General features: G+C 37.9%; 2 protein-coding genes across 4 annotated transcripts in view; one reads left to right on the forward strand and one right to left on the reverse strand.

Annotated features, from left to right (window-relative positions):
• Positions 1 to 1645, forward strand: part of LOC114917307 (CD48 antigen-like) — an 8989-nt gene extending 7344 nt beyond the window's left edge. Inside the window, exons 2-4 of the mRNA XM_065953695.1 lie at positions 1 to 26; positions 111 to 389; positions 1136 to 1645. The exon at positions 1 to 26 is cut by the window's left edge and continues 271 nt beyond it. Coding sequence (XP_065809767.1) covers positions 1 to 26; positions 111 to 389; positions 1136 to 1260 — 430 coding nt within the window. The 3' untranslated portion in view covers positions 1261 to 1645. The remainder of the gene's footprint in view (positions 27 to 110; positions 390 to 1135) is intronic.
• A 929-nt stretch (positions 1646 to 2574) lies between these two features.
• Positions 2575 to 13412, reverse strand: LOC110005482 (hepatic and glial cell adhesion molecule-like). 3 transcript variants are annotated; one of them, XM_065953690.1, is made up of 6 exons: positions 13215 to 13412; positions 7892 to 8185; positions 7529 to 7807; positions 5692 to 5799; positions 5120 to 5163; positions 2575 to 3642 (listed from the first exon to the last, which is right to left on the reverse strand). In XM_065953690.1, exons 1-6 carry the CDS (start codon positions 13351 to 13353, stop codon positions 3640 to 3642), a joined length of 867 nt encoding a protein of 288 aa, XP_065809762.1. In that variant the 5' UTR covers positions 13354 to 13412; the 3' UTR covers positions 2575 to 3639. The 3 variants fall into 3 exon arrangements, with proteins under 3 accessions (XP_065809762.1, XP_065809760.1, XP_065809761.1); XM_065953688.1 differs by lacking the exon at positions 5120 to 5163 and having other exon boundaries at positions 13215 to 13411; XM_065953689.1 differs by lacking the exons at positions 5120 to 5163; positions 13215 to 13412 and adding an exon at positions 11217 to 11375.
• Between the last annotated feature and the right edge of the window lie 1258 nt (positions 13413 to 14670).

Below are 14670 nucleotides of genomic sequence, written 5' to 3' on the forward strand. Positions count from 1 at the left end.
AGCTGAATACAGTGTCACAGTTCTGGGTACGTTTCTTTAATTTGAAAATGTTGATACAGAGTCGTTCCCTGTTTTAAAAAAAGTCATCACACTTGCTTTGCTTCCTGCAGATCCAGTGTCTGGAGTGAAGCTGACAGTGAAACTCTGCAGCTCAGACTCCACTAACGTCACAGTGATCTGCAGCACTGAGGACTCTCTCATCAACAGCACGTTCACATGTGACACACAAACCTGCTCTCACGAGGGAGGAGAGCGAGCAGAGATCATCACACCTGGTGCTTCTCTGGACGTCTACCTGGAGAACGGCTCAGTCATCTGTAACCATAGCAACCAGGTCAGCTCTACCAGGGACATCCAACAGATTGAAGACTTTTGTAGAAAGCCTGAAGGTAAGAGTTAAAAACTACAATTTGATGCTAATATAATAAACACTGTTGATTGTAGCCTAAATAGAAAACAACAGAGTAATCACATTTTTTTGATGAAACAATATGATTTTTTCTCCAGATTTTTTTTATAAAACAATAATAAAATATATTATTAATATTGCAAGTAATAATTGCCTAGGAGACAGAAATAAGGTCACGATTAAAGACCATCCAATGTTGACATTTTCGTGGCCCAATTTGTAATGCAGAGTTATCTCAGTCCATGTTCTCTTTTAATAAACAGAAATCATTGATTTTCTATATAAATTTGCCATGGCTTAAATATAACTGTTAATAGGCAAGACCATACATTTTTGAAAAGAAGTTGAAAAGATCACTGACATTTATTCTCCACTATGACTTTAATGGTGCAATATGTAGCTCTGACACCTAGTGTTTAAAACGGGTACTGCAGTCCAAATCCAAAACATTGGAGAGAACTCTTTCTGCGTCCTCCGTAGATGAAGCGATGCATCTAATCCTGTCCTGAAGTTTCTAACAAATCTCCTCCTCTCTTATTGTCGACTCATGTTCTGTTAAACTGTGGCTGGTAAAATGTCAAAGGATCTTCCTGTTTAGATGTAAAGTCAGTATGCAAAAAGAGGAACAACTGACCTGTTGCACCCTGTCCTGTTGTTGAATCACATTCTTGTTAAAGATCGGTTTGCATCACCTTTCTAATGAAACAATGTTTTTTTTTGGTCCAGAGATATCTGGGGTTGGTTTCTCTATCTACAGGCTGAAGATATACGTGGTCTCGATCGGTCTGGTCATCATGATGTGTGCCGTCATCAGTGTTCACGTCGTAGAGAAGCTTAAGAAGAAAAGATAAACAACCACCTCTCCCCCAACAATCCTCTGTGGAGAGTTTGACCACTAGTAGCACAATGGAGCGACTTGTTTTCTTTTTCTTTTTTTGACTGAACATGTGTGACCTTGTTGTGTTTAAGCTGTGTGTATGTGAGTCTGCAGGGGGCACGGTGGTATATACACACTTATTTCACAGACTTCATGCTATTCCACTGATGGACTGTTGGTGGCGGTAAAACACAGAGAAATGTAGTTTGAGGAGGCAGAGGAAGAATATCAGCAAACATGGATGCAAATAATGAAGAGAGTAAAAATACCTGTACAATTCTGCTTTGACTTCTAAAGTTTATTAGGATAGAAGTGACTCAGCACTTTTGTAAAGCTTCATAGACATATTATAAATACCTTTTTTTATCAATAAAACTTATGTAAATAAAGCAAAGGCATTGTTTCTTTACTATACACACAGTTCATCCATCACACAATGCTATCATTTCCCTCCATCCATTATTCGGGGTCGCGGGCGGGGGGGCTGGAGCCGATCCCCGCTGTCATTGGCTGAGAGGCGGGGTAAACCCTGGACTGTTCCCAGTTAATCACAGGGCAAAATGATTTCATATCTTGAATTAAATTGTTTACCTTGGCCTCTTGTGAATAAATTCATTGATCAGAGTTGATGTAAAACGGTTTTTGAGGATGTTGTCTGTAGAAAAACATAAAATGCAGTATTTGTAATGTCTTTGGTCCTATTTATAATATTATTAATGATAATTATAAAATATTAATCAATGATATTTCACAGTATTTGTCCAAGCATCATATTGGACCCTCAGTAATAAACTCTCACTCTATAATATGATGTGAAGCCTCCTTTCTGGACCTTCAGTAATAACAAAAGCATTGTAAATATATTGTACTCGTCGGTATATTGGATGGATAATGGCTAATAGGTGAGAGAGTTTGATGTGTTTGGTGTTAATTCACTTGTTTTATTGTTTCTTTTTGCTGACATGAAGTTCAGTGTGAAGCAGTAAACTTATTCACTCATTCTTTAAATGTCTGTTAAAGCTCCTGTGAGGAGTTATTAACTGGTTATGTAACAGACTGAGATTAATACTGAAGCCTCTTTATGAGCTACACAAGCTGAGGAGATCATCATGGACAAGTCACTATGGAGGAGGTGTCAGGCCAAACTTACCTTTTTTACATTCTGCATGATAAAGGTTCATGTTGAGTGATACATTTGCTTTAAAATAAAAGCTGGATGAGATTTCTTTTATTTTATTTTATCCACAAGGTGCTTTAAAGTTGACACAAAACAGAAGATCCTCACTGAAGCTTTAAATTAAAAAGGCTTTATTCACATTAAGGTTTAAAGAAACATTTGATAAGAAGCATCAAGATGATCAAATATTAGCAAAAACACAAATTAGCAATAAAACTATGTAAAAAAAATAGATTGTAACATTTGAAATATATGCAGTAAATTAATTTAAAAAAATAAAATATCTACATCAAAACAGTTCTATTGTATGTGTCACCTGATTGTTAACAGCAAAGGTGTCTCCATATAGCATGTGACATAAATGATCTCTATAAACATATAATTTATGATGTTGCAGGTGAGAGGCTCAAATGTCTGCAACAAAACAGTTCTTGTTTCGGTCTGAAGTCCAAATGGTATTATTCATCAGCAGATTGAAATGTAAAATGTAAAATGTATTGAATCATCTTGTTTACGATTCAGGTCCAACATAAAAAAACAAACAATACAAGAGACATTCAACAACACATACAAACACACTCATACATCAACCCACCAGGGCATTAATCCTGTATTGCCACTCCGCCCACACAATGTAAACAGCCACGAGATTTCACATCACATATTAACTAATAACATTGTAAGTATTGACACTAATGATGGTAATTACAAAGATTACTGTACAATCAGAAGCAGAAAAGGTATGAAAAGAGTTAATTGTTCACAGGTTATCTGGCAAATGATTCCAGTCAGAAGGTGATTGTTGTTATAATTCATAATAAAATCAGCAATCTGACTGTAGTTTGGTCTTTTAACTTCATTGCATGACTCGAGTAGCTAGTCAACGACCGACGCACAGAAAAAGAAGACGCAGTCAGAAGTCCTTCACTGATACTAAACTAAACTAAACTAAAGTGGTCATTCCACACAGAGAAGTGTGTTGAAGACATCATAGTGAACTGTTTCAGGACTTTGGAAGTTTTTCTACCGTTGCATACAGGCTCTCTGGCTGAGCGTTGTCTCTGGGCTGAGTGGGTGCTTCAGAGACGATGGGAGGCACGAACAAGGAGTAGATGGAGGGTGGAGGACCAGCGGGGGCATCATTTGTTGGTCTCTGCTGCAGAGGGAGGTCTGTATTCACTTTAACACACAACATAAGAATGGTTATTTTGCTATTTGATATGCGATTTTCAAATTGGGCTATTATAATGTATTAGCACTGAAATGAAAAACAGCCAATGAACTCCTTAACAGACATATAATCCTTCATATTAAGTGAGAAGATAAAAACTGTTGTTTCAGTCCAGACTTCTTGAAAAGCATGTTAGTACAATTTATCACAGAAAGCTACTGCTACATTATTTGTCCGATTTGTGACTGAGAAAACATCCCACAAAGACTCAGTTACAGTCAGGTCATTAAAGGGATACTTCACCCATTTGCATTAATCTTTGTATCATTAGAAACCTGGTAGTGTTTTTGAATGGCCGTGCATCCGCCCTCATTTTCCCCTGAGATGGGAAATCTTTGTATTTCTGAGTCTGAAAAGAAGTTTCCAGTGACGCAACATGACGATTTTTGTGTCACTGGAAGCTGCTAGCGGTGTGAAACTACAACGCTAGTTCCTCATATTTTCGACCACTGAAGCTACAGACCAATCACAGATCAGTGGGTGGGAACTCACTCCCAGAATCGAAACTTAACGTCCGCCATATTGCTTGGAAGCTATGCTAACAGGCTCTATGGAGAAAGCTGATAATGGCGAGAAAATACAAATATAGCGGCGAGACGGCTGCTGCAGACAGACCGGTCTTGTGTTTTGGCTGCTGCGGCCGCCACTGGCCGCAGGGTATACCGAGACATAATGCCTGCCTGTCGGCGGCGGTGAGGACGAGGACCCCGGGCCGGCTCGAGTTGGGGTGGACTGGTAGTGTCGGTGCTCTCACTGTTTGCCTATGGACACAGACATAGAGTCTGTTTTCTGTCAGGAATTTCCAAGATCAATTCTGGAAGAAATCTCTGAATCAGTTGAGGAAATGGTCTTATGTGTTGAAGTAAATATGTCTGTAAATGTTTTTATTACTTTATTTCTACTGCTATACTGTATGTTTTGGAGAAACTGTATCGATCGAATTTCCCTCTGGGATTAATAAAGTATTTCTGATTCTGAACTAGAGGACCTTAGTGGGCGTGGCCTGTGGTGCTGTGCATTCTGGGATTTGGTGTCTTTCATCCACATGAGCCAAAAAGTCACTTTCTGCCTTTTCTCGGCCAAGAAGGCACCAACTTCAAAATGTATTTCACATTTCTACAACATATATGACCCAATGTCAATACAGATTCATGTTTCAACGGGTGAAGCATCCCTTTAAGTTCTGTGACTGAATTTGCTGGTTTGATGTCGAGCAGAAAGCTATTCGGTTCAACATGCAACACAGAACCACAACACCCCATAACTTCAAAGGTTTAATACATTTACAACTGTTGGGAAGAAGTCGTCATGGATCTAGAAATGAGCTGTGGTTTTTTACATCAGTTCTCAATCATTAATTTGTTTAAGAATTTCTTCACTTCTGACTAATTTGGGAAATTGGTATTAAAAAATATTCCTCCTTACCTGAGGATCTTCATAGACTGTATTTTCCATGTTCTCTGCTTTATCTGCAGATCAGTCATAAAGAAACATGTTGAAACTACATTAACATTACTGGAGCTGATTCTTTTCTGGATTTATTTTGTGTGATTTTGAGAGTCACTTTTCTACATTGAAAAATGTATTCTGTTAATTTATTAATAGTAATGAATGCAATCAAAATGCATAAACATTTTATAATGGGGCCTCAGTTTAATAGTTTGTAAATGATAAACAGTTTTGAATTGCCATCCTCAAATATTGTAAATTCATGTGAATTTAAAAGTTCTTTACATATGATTTATTTTGTTAACATTGTAAATTGTTTATTTATTCTAACTCTAAGGTGTGGCTTCTAAGTGTAACTGCTGCGCTGTCTTTATCAGATCGCCCTGATAAGAGGATTCACTCATCAGGGACGTCTTTTGAATGATAATAAAAACATCAACACAGGGGAGAAGAACGTACTCATCTAAAGGGTAAATTCAGTTTGATGTCAACAATAAGGATTTTCTGATTTCACATTTAAATTCAGTTTAAATGCAAACTTAACTTACTTTGTTTTCTCCTTCGATGATAAATACATCGTACAGCCAAAACAACACCAAGAGATAAGACGATGGCTACAACAATCGGTGTAACATTATTTTGGCTGCCTTTCGATGCTGTAAAGAAAAAAGAAAGCCAGATTAGAAATTCATACTTGGCTGAACTCTTGCAGCATACCTGAGAGTGAACTATAACCACTCAATCTCACAGACCTGATCTGTAGTAAAATATGAAATTGGTCTAATCAACCCTGAATGGATGCTGCCCTAAAGTCACAATTTTAAACTACATGGAAGGATAGTCACCTCCTGGTTTTAAGGATCACCTTAGACATTTCTGACATTGTGTTTCTTTAAATAGATTGTTATCTCCTTTGGTGACCTGTTGTTACTGGCATGTAAATGTAACTCTTTACTTTGTCTTGACTTCTTTTAATAAGACTCTAAAGGCTGTGTGACTGAATTGACCATCAGGGATTAATAACACATCTGAATCTCATAAAATCAATTTCATTGACAGTTTTTATCTTTTAAACCATTAATTCTAGCCCATTTATATGTCAAATAATCTCTGCTTCGTTTAATTTTTGTCGGAAAATTAAAACTATTTTGTCTCAAATGATATGGTTCAACTCCAATATATGAATTAGTCAGTTACCTATCTCCTGGGAGATGTTTGTTGAAAATGGCATTATCTTTATAAATTATATAATTCATTTAAATGGAAAAATCTATTCATGTAAAATGTATTGTGAATTATTTGGAATAATTTGAAATAAATACCATCAGTTAGTATTTGCGATTCCTTTGGCTTGGAGGAAAACAATTAAAAGTACTGAAAGAAAGATATTGGTCTGTAGACCTCTGAACAAATGTATTTGTGGCTTAAAGGGAAAAATGAGAAATCATTTAATGCATACGTTTTTCTTGAAGGGAAAATGATTTACATTATATATCCAACAAATTTCAAACCTATTTGAGGGGATATTTGATACCCCTTTGCCATGGAGACAGGTGAATACTTTAACTTCTAGATACTAAATCACAATACTTAAAATTCTATACAACATCTTGCCTACAAGAAAAATGCTCTCAGAATGGAGTTTAGGATCCAAACTGTCGCTTCTGTACATCTGAATCTGAAGACCTGCTGCATCTTTTTTGGTTTTGATCACATGTGGGGATTTTCTGTATGTGTGACACTGAAAAAATGTCGAGCTCTTTATTCAGTATCGCTAACAATGAGCCCTCAAACAATAATTATTTGTGAATTAAAAATTGGATGTTCAAGTATTTTAATACAGTTATTTTGTTGGGTAAGAGATTTATTTTTGAATTGAAAGGGAAAGAACGTTTGACGTTCACTAATGCTCTCTTTTTTTAACATTATTTTAGGTAAGAGGGCGTTATCACAGAGAGGGAACAATGAATGACACAAATGAGATGGATCGCACTGAGGCCATGTTTAGAAGAATGATGAACATGGTGACTGGTTTTGTTTTGTTCGTGTGGTTTTTGTTGATGGTCTGTCATGTGTAAGTATAATGTTTGTATATTGTGTGTATTCTTTTAATGTTTTACGTAAAAAATAAAAACTAGTTTTATTGTTTTTAAACCCAATTGATTGACAAGCTAGCACTGATTAGTCTTTAATCATGGCAATGTTTCTGCGACAGTTATTTCATCAAAATGTATGAAAAAATGATCTTCTACCAAAACAGCTGAAACACAATGGAGAATATTTCTATCACTGTTTCATCAAAAGAGAAATAAGTATCTGTATGTTTTTATTCAGGCTACAATCCACACTGTTCATTTGCATCAAATTGTAGTTATTAACTCTTACCTTCAGGCTTTTTACAAAGATCTTCAATCTTTTGGATGTCCCTTGTAGAGCTGACCTGGTTGCTATGGTTACAGATGACTGAACCGTTCTTCAGGTAGACGTCCAGAGAAGCACCAGGTGTGATGATCTCTGCTCGCTCTCCTCCCTCGTGAGAGCAGGTTTGTGTGTCACATGTGAACGTGCTGCTGATGAGAGAGTCCTCAGTGCTGCAGATCACTGTGACGTTAGTGGAGTCTGAGCTGCAGAGTTTCACTGTCAGCTTCACTCCAGACACTGGATCTGCAGGAAGCAAAGCAAGTGTGATGACTTTTTTTAAAACAGGAAACGACTTTGTATCAACATTTTCAAATTAAAGAAACATACCCAGAACTGTGAAGCTGTATTCAGCTACAGTGATGTCTTTGTCAGCAGAAACACGTGCTCTGTAAACTCCACTGTCCCTCTTTTGTACGTTCTTTAACAGTAGAGAGTGATTTTGTGCAGAAAATTCTGCTCTAGATTTATAATTTGGGGATATGGTTGGTTTACCACCATGAACTAGTCTCAAAACATTAACACTGCCAACAGTCCATGTAAATAAATCTCCCTCCTTCAGATCAACAGGTTCCTTCACATCCAGAAGTAAATCTGTTCCTGTCTGCACAAACACAGGAGTCACTGCAGAGAGAAGAGAAATAAAAATCATGTGTATGATTAAAAAAACACTTTAATCAATATTTCCATGTTAATAATGTATCACTTGTTTACTTGTATCTTAAAGTAATTGACAAACACAGAAAATGATCACCTGACTGAAGGTTGAAGAGGACATGTTATCCCCCTTTTCCCTCTTTTCAGACAGTCCCCCTGTGGTCTAAATGAAACATCTGTGCAGTGCTTTGATCAAAATTTAACATGAATCAACACCAGAGGAGGTTTGTGACCCTGTATAAACCAGCTCTCTCAGAACGCTCCGTTTTGGTGTGTGTGTCTCTTTAAATGCAATGAGCCCCGCCTGAGTTTTCACAGTAGACATCACTCCTCTGTAACGAGGACAAAAGTGGCAGGGGGAGGGGATTTTTTCTCTGTGTTGTAAGACTTATGCAGACCACAAACAAAGGACTGGATGGGTTTATTTTACATTTTGTGGGTCAGTAGACACTCAGGTTACCCAAATATATGTTCACAAACACTGTACAAGTTTCATAATATAATATATCCCCTTTAATAGGAGACCAACGTTGATCATCGCAAACTGTCGAGCTGTTTCTTTAAATCAAAGCTAAATGCTGTCAGTATGCTAAAAGAGGAACAACTGACTTGCTGCACCCTGTCCTGTTGTTGAATCACATTCTTGTTGAAGATCGGTTTGCGTCATCTTTCTAATGAAACAATGTTTTTTTTTTGGGTCCAGAGATATCTGGGGTTGGTTTCTCTATCTACAGGCTGAAGATATACGTGATATCGACCGGTCTGGTCATCATGATGTGTGCCGTCATCAGTGTGCAGACCAGAAAAAGGACTGGATGGATTTATGTCGCATTTTGTGGGTCTGTAGACACTCAAGCTAACCAAATATATGTTAAAAAACACTGTACAAGTGGATTTTTCATAACATGTCCCCTTTAAAAAACACAAACCTAAAACAGGAATGAATGTTTTAAAATACATACTTTGTTAATCCCAAAGGGGAAATTCTGGTTTGCATGCTTAAGTAATATAACATATAATATATATTCATTTTGTAAAAAATAATTCTGCTCATGTTGTAAAATATTCTTAAAAATCAGTGAGTTTTTGATTAAACATTTTTTCTCAACATATCTGGGTAAACGTAACTGATGTAGAAACAGAAATGAAGATTGTCACTTTCTTTATTTATATGGCTCACAACAAACAAGACGACTAGAAGTGCAGCTATAGGGGGCACTGCACAATCCCAGTTAGAACAAACATATTTAGTCAGGGTGTCTTTTCCTTCAGAGCGTCACATCAGTTGTTTTTAATACCGCAATATTTAGTTCAGATTTCAACACCATACTCCCCGTCAGCCTCCATTCCAAGCTGGTTGACATACTTCAGGGCTAAACACCTCCATGTGTGCTTGGATCCTGGACTTCCTGTCAAACAGATCCCAGGTGGTCAGAGTGGGCAGACACACCTCCAGCCCCTGCACCCTCAACACTGGAGCACCACAAGGCTGTGTCCTAAGCCCCCTAGTCTTCACCCTATACACACACAACTGTGTGGCCACGAGAAGCTCCAACACCATTGTGAAATTTGCAGATGACACGGCGGTGGTTGGCCCCATCTGCACCAGCATCAACATTCACACGCTTCACCATTACACACTTTACAAACTGACACTCCTTCAAGAAATCTCTAAAAACTCACCTCTTCAACATCGCCTACAACCACTAACAATAACTAAGAACTCTCAACCTCCTTCTTTTACAGTATTTCTTAGTTGTATTGTTTTTCTTCTGTTTTTATTGTCGACCTTGTTAAGCTTCTTTGAGTATTTAGAAAAGCGCTATATAAGTCTCATTTATTATTATTATAACTTAACACTGTACACTTTAATACCCAAATGGTATTGTCTATATCTGTATTTTTCTGATCTAATGAGTGTATGTGAATGGATTATATTTAATTATATGATGCTAAAGAACATCTGGGAAAAAGACTGCAGATGAAAATTAGTCTTTCAGCTAACTCTGGTACATTTACATCAGTCTGAATGTTGATTCATGTACACTGTCCCTCTTCACATGAAGAGACAAAAAAAAAACTTGAGCACAGCAGCACCACATTATAACAGCGTTTGATCTCCCCAGCCTGAGAACGAGGACAGAGGGAACAGGCCAAAAGAAGTGAACGAGGAAGTCAAAAAGGAACAGCGAAAAAGCTTGATGTGAGTTTTCTGTCTGGTTTCTGCCTGTTGTTTCACATGCAAATATGTTTTAACGAAAAAACACACACACACACACACGCACACACAGACTAAGTGACACACTTCAAAGCTCTCTTTTGTCCTCAAGCTTCTTCTTTTTTAACAGCTTAATTCTTAATTATTTTCAGTGACTGTAAAGTTCACACAAATACAATATTTTATTATATTTCTCACTCAGAAATATAAAATCCCATAGCGGGGAACTCCATGACAGTAAGAAAGTCATTTCAAAGGAGTGGAGGATGGACCGTTAAATGTCAAACCGTTTGGGCGGTTTGCAATGTGAAGATGGAGGACTGATGCAAAAAAAGAGAAGGTAATAATATGAAAATGACCTCGATGGTTTCTGGACCCTGACCCTCAGCTATAACACACTTAGTCACTTTTTATACTTTCCATTTCAAGTTTTATGTATCAGGATAAAAGAACAGTTTATCTTCACTATAACTACTATACAGCTACTCAAACTGTAGAAACACTAATGGAAGTCTTAACATCTCCAGTTCACTCAGTGATCACAAACTCTAAAGTCTTTCACTTTGATTATTTACATTCAATCCACTGACCAGCCGCTGACAATAACAATCATTATGTCTCAGTTTAAAGTATGAAGGCCTTGTATAAACTCTCAGTGTTGCATAAATAAAAAAACAGATTACATTGTTAGATCTAACTATCATTAAAGCCGTGCAGAAGTACAGATATTTACATCAGACACTTCAACAACAGGAAACATACACTAAATTAAGTTCTTACCTTGTGTAGCACATAAATGCAGCAGAGAAAAAGAGAAGAGAAGTACGAGGGGCCCCATTCTAAGAAATGAGCGACTAGCGGAAGTGATCTCGCTGTTTAGAGCTTATCACCTGCCTACTTCCTCATCTTTTTGTGTGAAACAGAGGATGATGTGTCGTTATTTGCATTGCCTGCATCAGATTTTGTAACAGCAGTTTGTGACTTTATGGGAATAGTTCATCTTTAATCTGATGGTCTGGACTGCTGCAGACCATTTAGAGGCATCAGTATTAAATTATTCAGTTTCATTTCCAAGAAAAGGGAGGGTAGTTAAACACAGGGACGTTACTGGGATGACCCAACTGGTTCACTGAGAAGTGTGGCCTGAAACAAATATCCATTTTTGATCCTTTCTAACTTCACCAATCCTATCTACTTTATAATACAAGATTATGGATACATTATTATATACAATATACAATTTAAAGTACTTAAACTTCCCAACACATTGCTAGTTAGTTCATTGCAAGTAAGACAGAGTGCATTACTTTCCTATGCACCTGTCTTATTGAATAGATGGGCAACCTTTTAATTTACAAGTTAAAGTACAAACAAAAGAAAAATTCTACATTGATATGAAAACTACGAGCAGCATTCTGCAAAAAAGACCTCATTGTTGGTTTGAACATAAGTCTCCCCTCTGACAGGGCAAATAGACAAACACAGTTTAAGATTCTGGGGGCACTTGGGGTGGCCACTCAGATTTCTAGGGGGCCCATCTCTCTGCTCCCCCTACAGGTATCTACATACCTTTAAGCAGTACAATACATTGCTGTTAGATTATATACTGCATACAGTCAGAGATCCTGGGCCTCAGTATTTGGCTTTAAAATCTAAAACTTCTAATGAATGACACAGAACAAAATATGTTTTTTGTAACTCATAATCAGCTTTATTAAATCACTTATGTCAGAAATAATTTTCCCATTTCATCAATTCATCCACATTTTAAACACTTTATACATCCATCATTCCTCTCTTTTCCTCACCTGTCATGACTAATCATCATTGTTGCTCATTTAAAGTAGAATCATTATCAGTAACTTACAAACATCTCTTTCACATTTTCATCCCTCATCACTCCAACCCGGTATCATGCCAAAGCGTGTAATAGACACGTTGGTCCACTAGAGGATGCGTGTCAGTGTCACGCACTGCCTGTCTTCAGCGTCAAATGTACACGCCTGTGATCGATACCAGCAGGGGGCGATAATTTACTCAATGCCAACAACCATCGCGGACAAAAGAGAAGAGTTTCAGTGTATTCCTCCTTCCTGTCAGGTAAAAGTTATTACGTGGGTTTAAAGAGCCCATATTCTGACCTTTTTGGGGTTCGTATATTTAATCTATGTATCTACTTTTGTACGTTCACAATAGATAAACTTTGAAAAAAGTGTCTGTTTTCATGTACTGCTCCTCCTTGCTCCCTCTACGCTCCGAGTCCGTCAGCTGCACTCTGTTGAGCCCACACTGTTAGACCCCACGTGGGCCAAGTCTGCTCTGATTGGTCTGCCGATCCACTCTGTCGTTATTGGTCAGTTGCTCAGCTCGCTTCTCGGGAATTTCAGCATGAGCTGCAGGGCTTGCCACAACGAGCCAATGGGCTTAGATCAGTGCTCTCACACTGACAATGACGTCTGACTGACACATTTTTATCGAGGGGGGCTAGAACCGAGCGTTACATGCAGCTAATGCTACAGCTAACAGGAGGACGTAGGAGAAGCCGCGTTTCCGCGGACTTTGAATTTTGCACTTAGATGTGCCTAAACATGCACAAAACACACTGAAGGGCATGTAAAACCAGATAAAGCATAATATGGGACCTTTAATATTTATTATTAAAGGGGCTATATGTAACTTTTTAAATGTATAAATTGTTTTTTATCGTCCATTAATAAGCGAACAGTTAACTGATGTGAAAAAGAAGAAGTTCACTGTCTAACTGACACAAAGACTCACGGTATGGAGCAAACGCAGACTCAGAGGGAGAGTTATCAATCAGTCCTTTAATCCAGGCAGAGTTCGGTACACGAGAAGGTAATGATAAACAAATCCAGAGGGCTAGGCAAGGCAGGGTCAAAACAGCAGCAAGGGTCATACACGAAGATCAAAGTCAATAATAATGCTGGACCGAGGGAACACAGAGAACACAACGAACTGGCAACAGGAGGGAGAACACACAGGGATTAAATACACAGACAATCAGGGACCAACGAGACACAGGTGAAGGTAATCAGGGCGGAGCTGACACACAAGGTGGGGACAAGAGGGGCAGGATCTGAAAGACAGAGACAAGGGTGAAAACCAAAACACAACAAAACCTAGGAAAATAATATAAAATTTGCAAAACACAAAACAAAACCTGATGCACACTGAAAGCCTTGTCACTATCTGTGTTGCCTGTATAACGTTTTTCTCCGGGTCGTATTTTCCGTGAAAGCTCCAGGAAGTGACATTTTAAGCACGTTCTCAACGTCTTCCTCACTCCGCTTACAGAGATCAACAGTACAAACTCATCACACACTCCTGCTCTCAGCCAGTGCCTGCAGAGACTGTCGTTTGTAGGATGGAGAATGAATACAGACACACAGACTCCTTCACAGACTTTCACGTGTGTATGACCACTTACCTCCTCTGTAAACATTATGCCGGTAAATATCCAGTGTATCACGGCCGATGATGATGTTCGTTTGTGTACGTACGTATTGTAGAGTTTTGTGTAAAGCCTGAAGGTAAAAGTAAAAACTAATCACCAATCTGACATTAATGCACAGTGAGGATTTTTGCCTGAATAATAACAAACAGATACTTTTCTCCAATTTCTTTTTATTGTGTTTCAGCTATTGGCAGGTGATAAGATTTAACATTTCTTAAAAAGTAATTGCCTAGGTGACAGAAACAAAGTCATTATTTAAGACCTACAAATGTCGACATGACATTTTCAAGGCCGGGTTTGTAATGCAGTTATCTCGATCAAAGTCTTCTTCTTTTTAATAGGCTAAACAAAAATGATTAAATATTCCAGAAAAAATGACCGATTTGCTACTGATTGGCTGAGGCTTAGCTATGACTATTATTAGTCAAGGCAAGACATCTTTTTAAAGTTGAAAAGATCACTTGATGTTTATTCTCCACTATGAATTTAAAGGGGCAATATGTAACTTGGGCACCTAGTGTTTGAAATTGGTACTGCAGTTCAATTCAAAACATTAACGAGAGCTGTCTGCCCCCTCCTCTCTAGAGTCGATGCTCGATGCCATGTCTTGAAAACTGAAGCTTCAGTGTTTAGCCAGGTCTGCATCAGTCTGGAAACCTTTCTGCCTCTCCATTTTTCAAAAGCATCTCCAATATTTATCCTAGTTATACCTCGTTTCTGCTCACTTTAAAGTTTAAAGTTGTTATAGAACTTCCTCTT

The sequence above is a fragment of the Labrus bergylta genome, chromosome 4 (genome assembly GCF_963930695.1).
Source record: "Labrus bergylta chromosome 4, fLabBer1.1, whole genome shotgun sequence".
NCBI classification, from domain to species: domain Eukaryota; kingdom Metazoa; phylum Chordata; class Actinopteri; order Labriformes; family Labridae; genus Labrus; species Labrus bergylta.

Bases quoted from the DNA above. Each gene is read 5' to 3' on its own strand.
- LOC110005482 (XM_065953688.1), bottom strand. From the start codon at position 13,353: ATGACCCTTGCTGCTGTTTTGACCCTGCCTTGCCTAGCCCTCTGGATT. The intron at 8,186-13,214 runs GTGAGTCTTTGT...TTCTCTCTGCAG, and splicing joins GTCTGCGTTTGCTCCATACC to TGACTCCTGTGTTTGTGCAG. The intron at 5,800-7,528 runs GTAAGAGTTAAT...TTTTCTTTACAG, and splicing joins TCTTTGTAAAAAGCCTGAAG to CATCGAAAGGCAGCCAAAAT.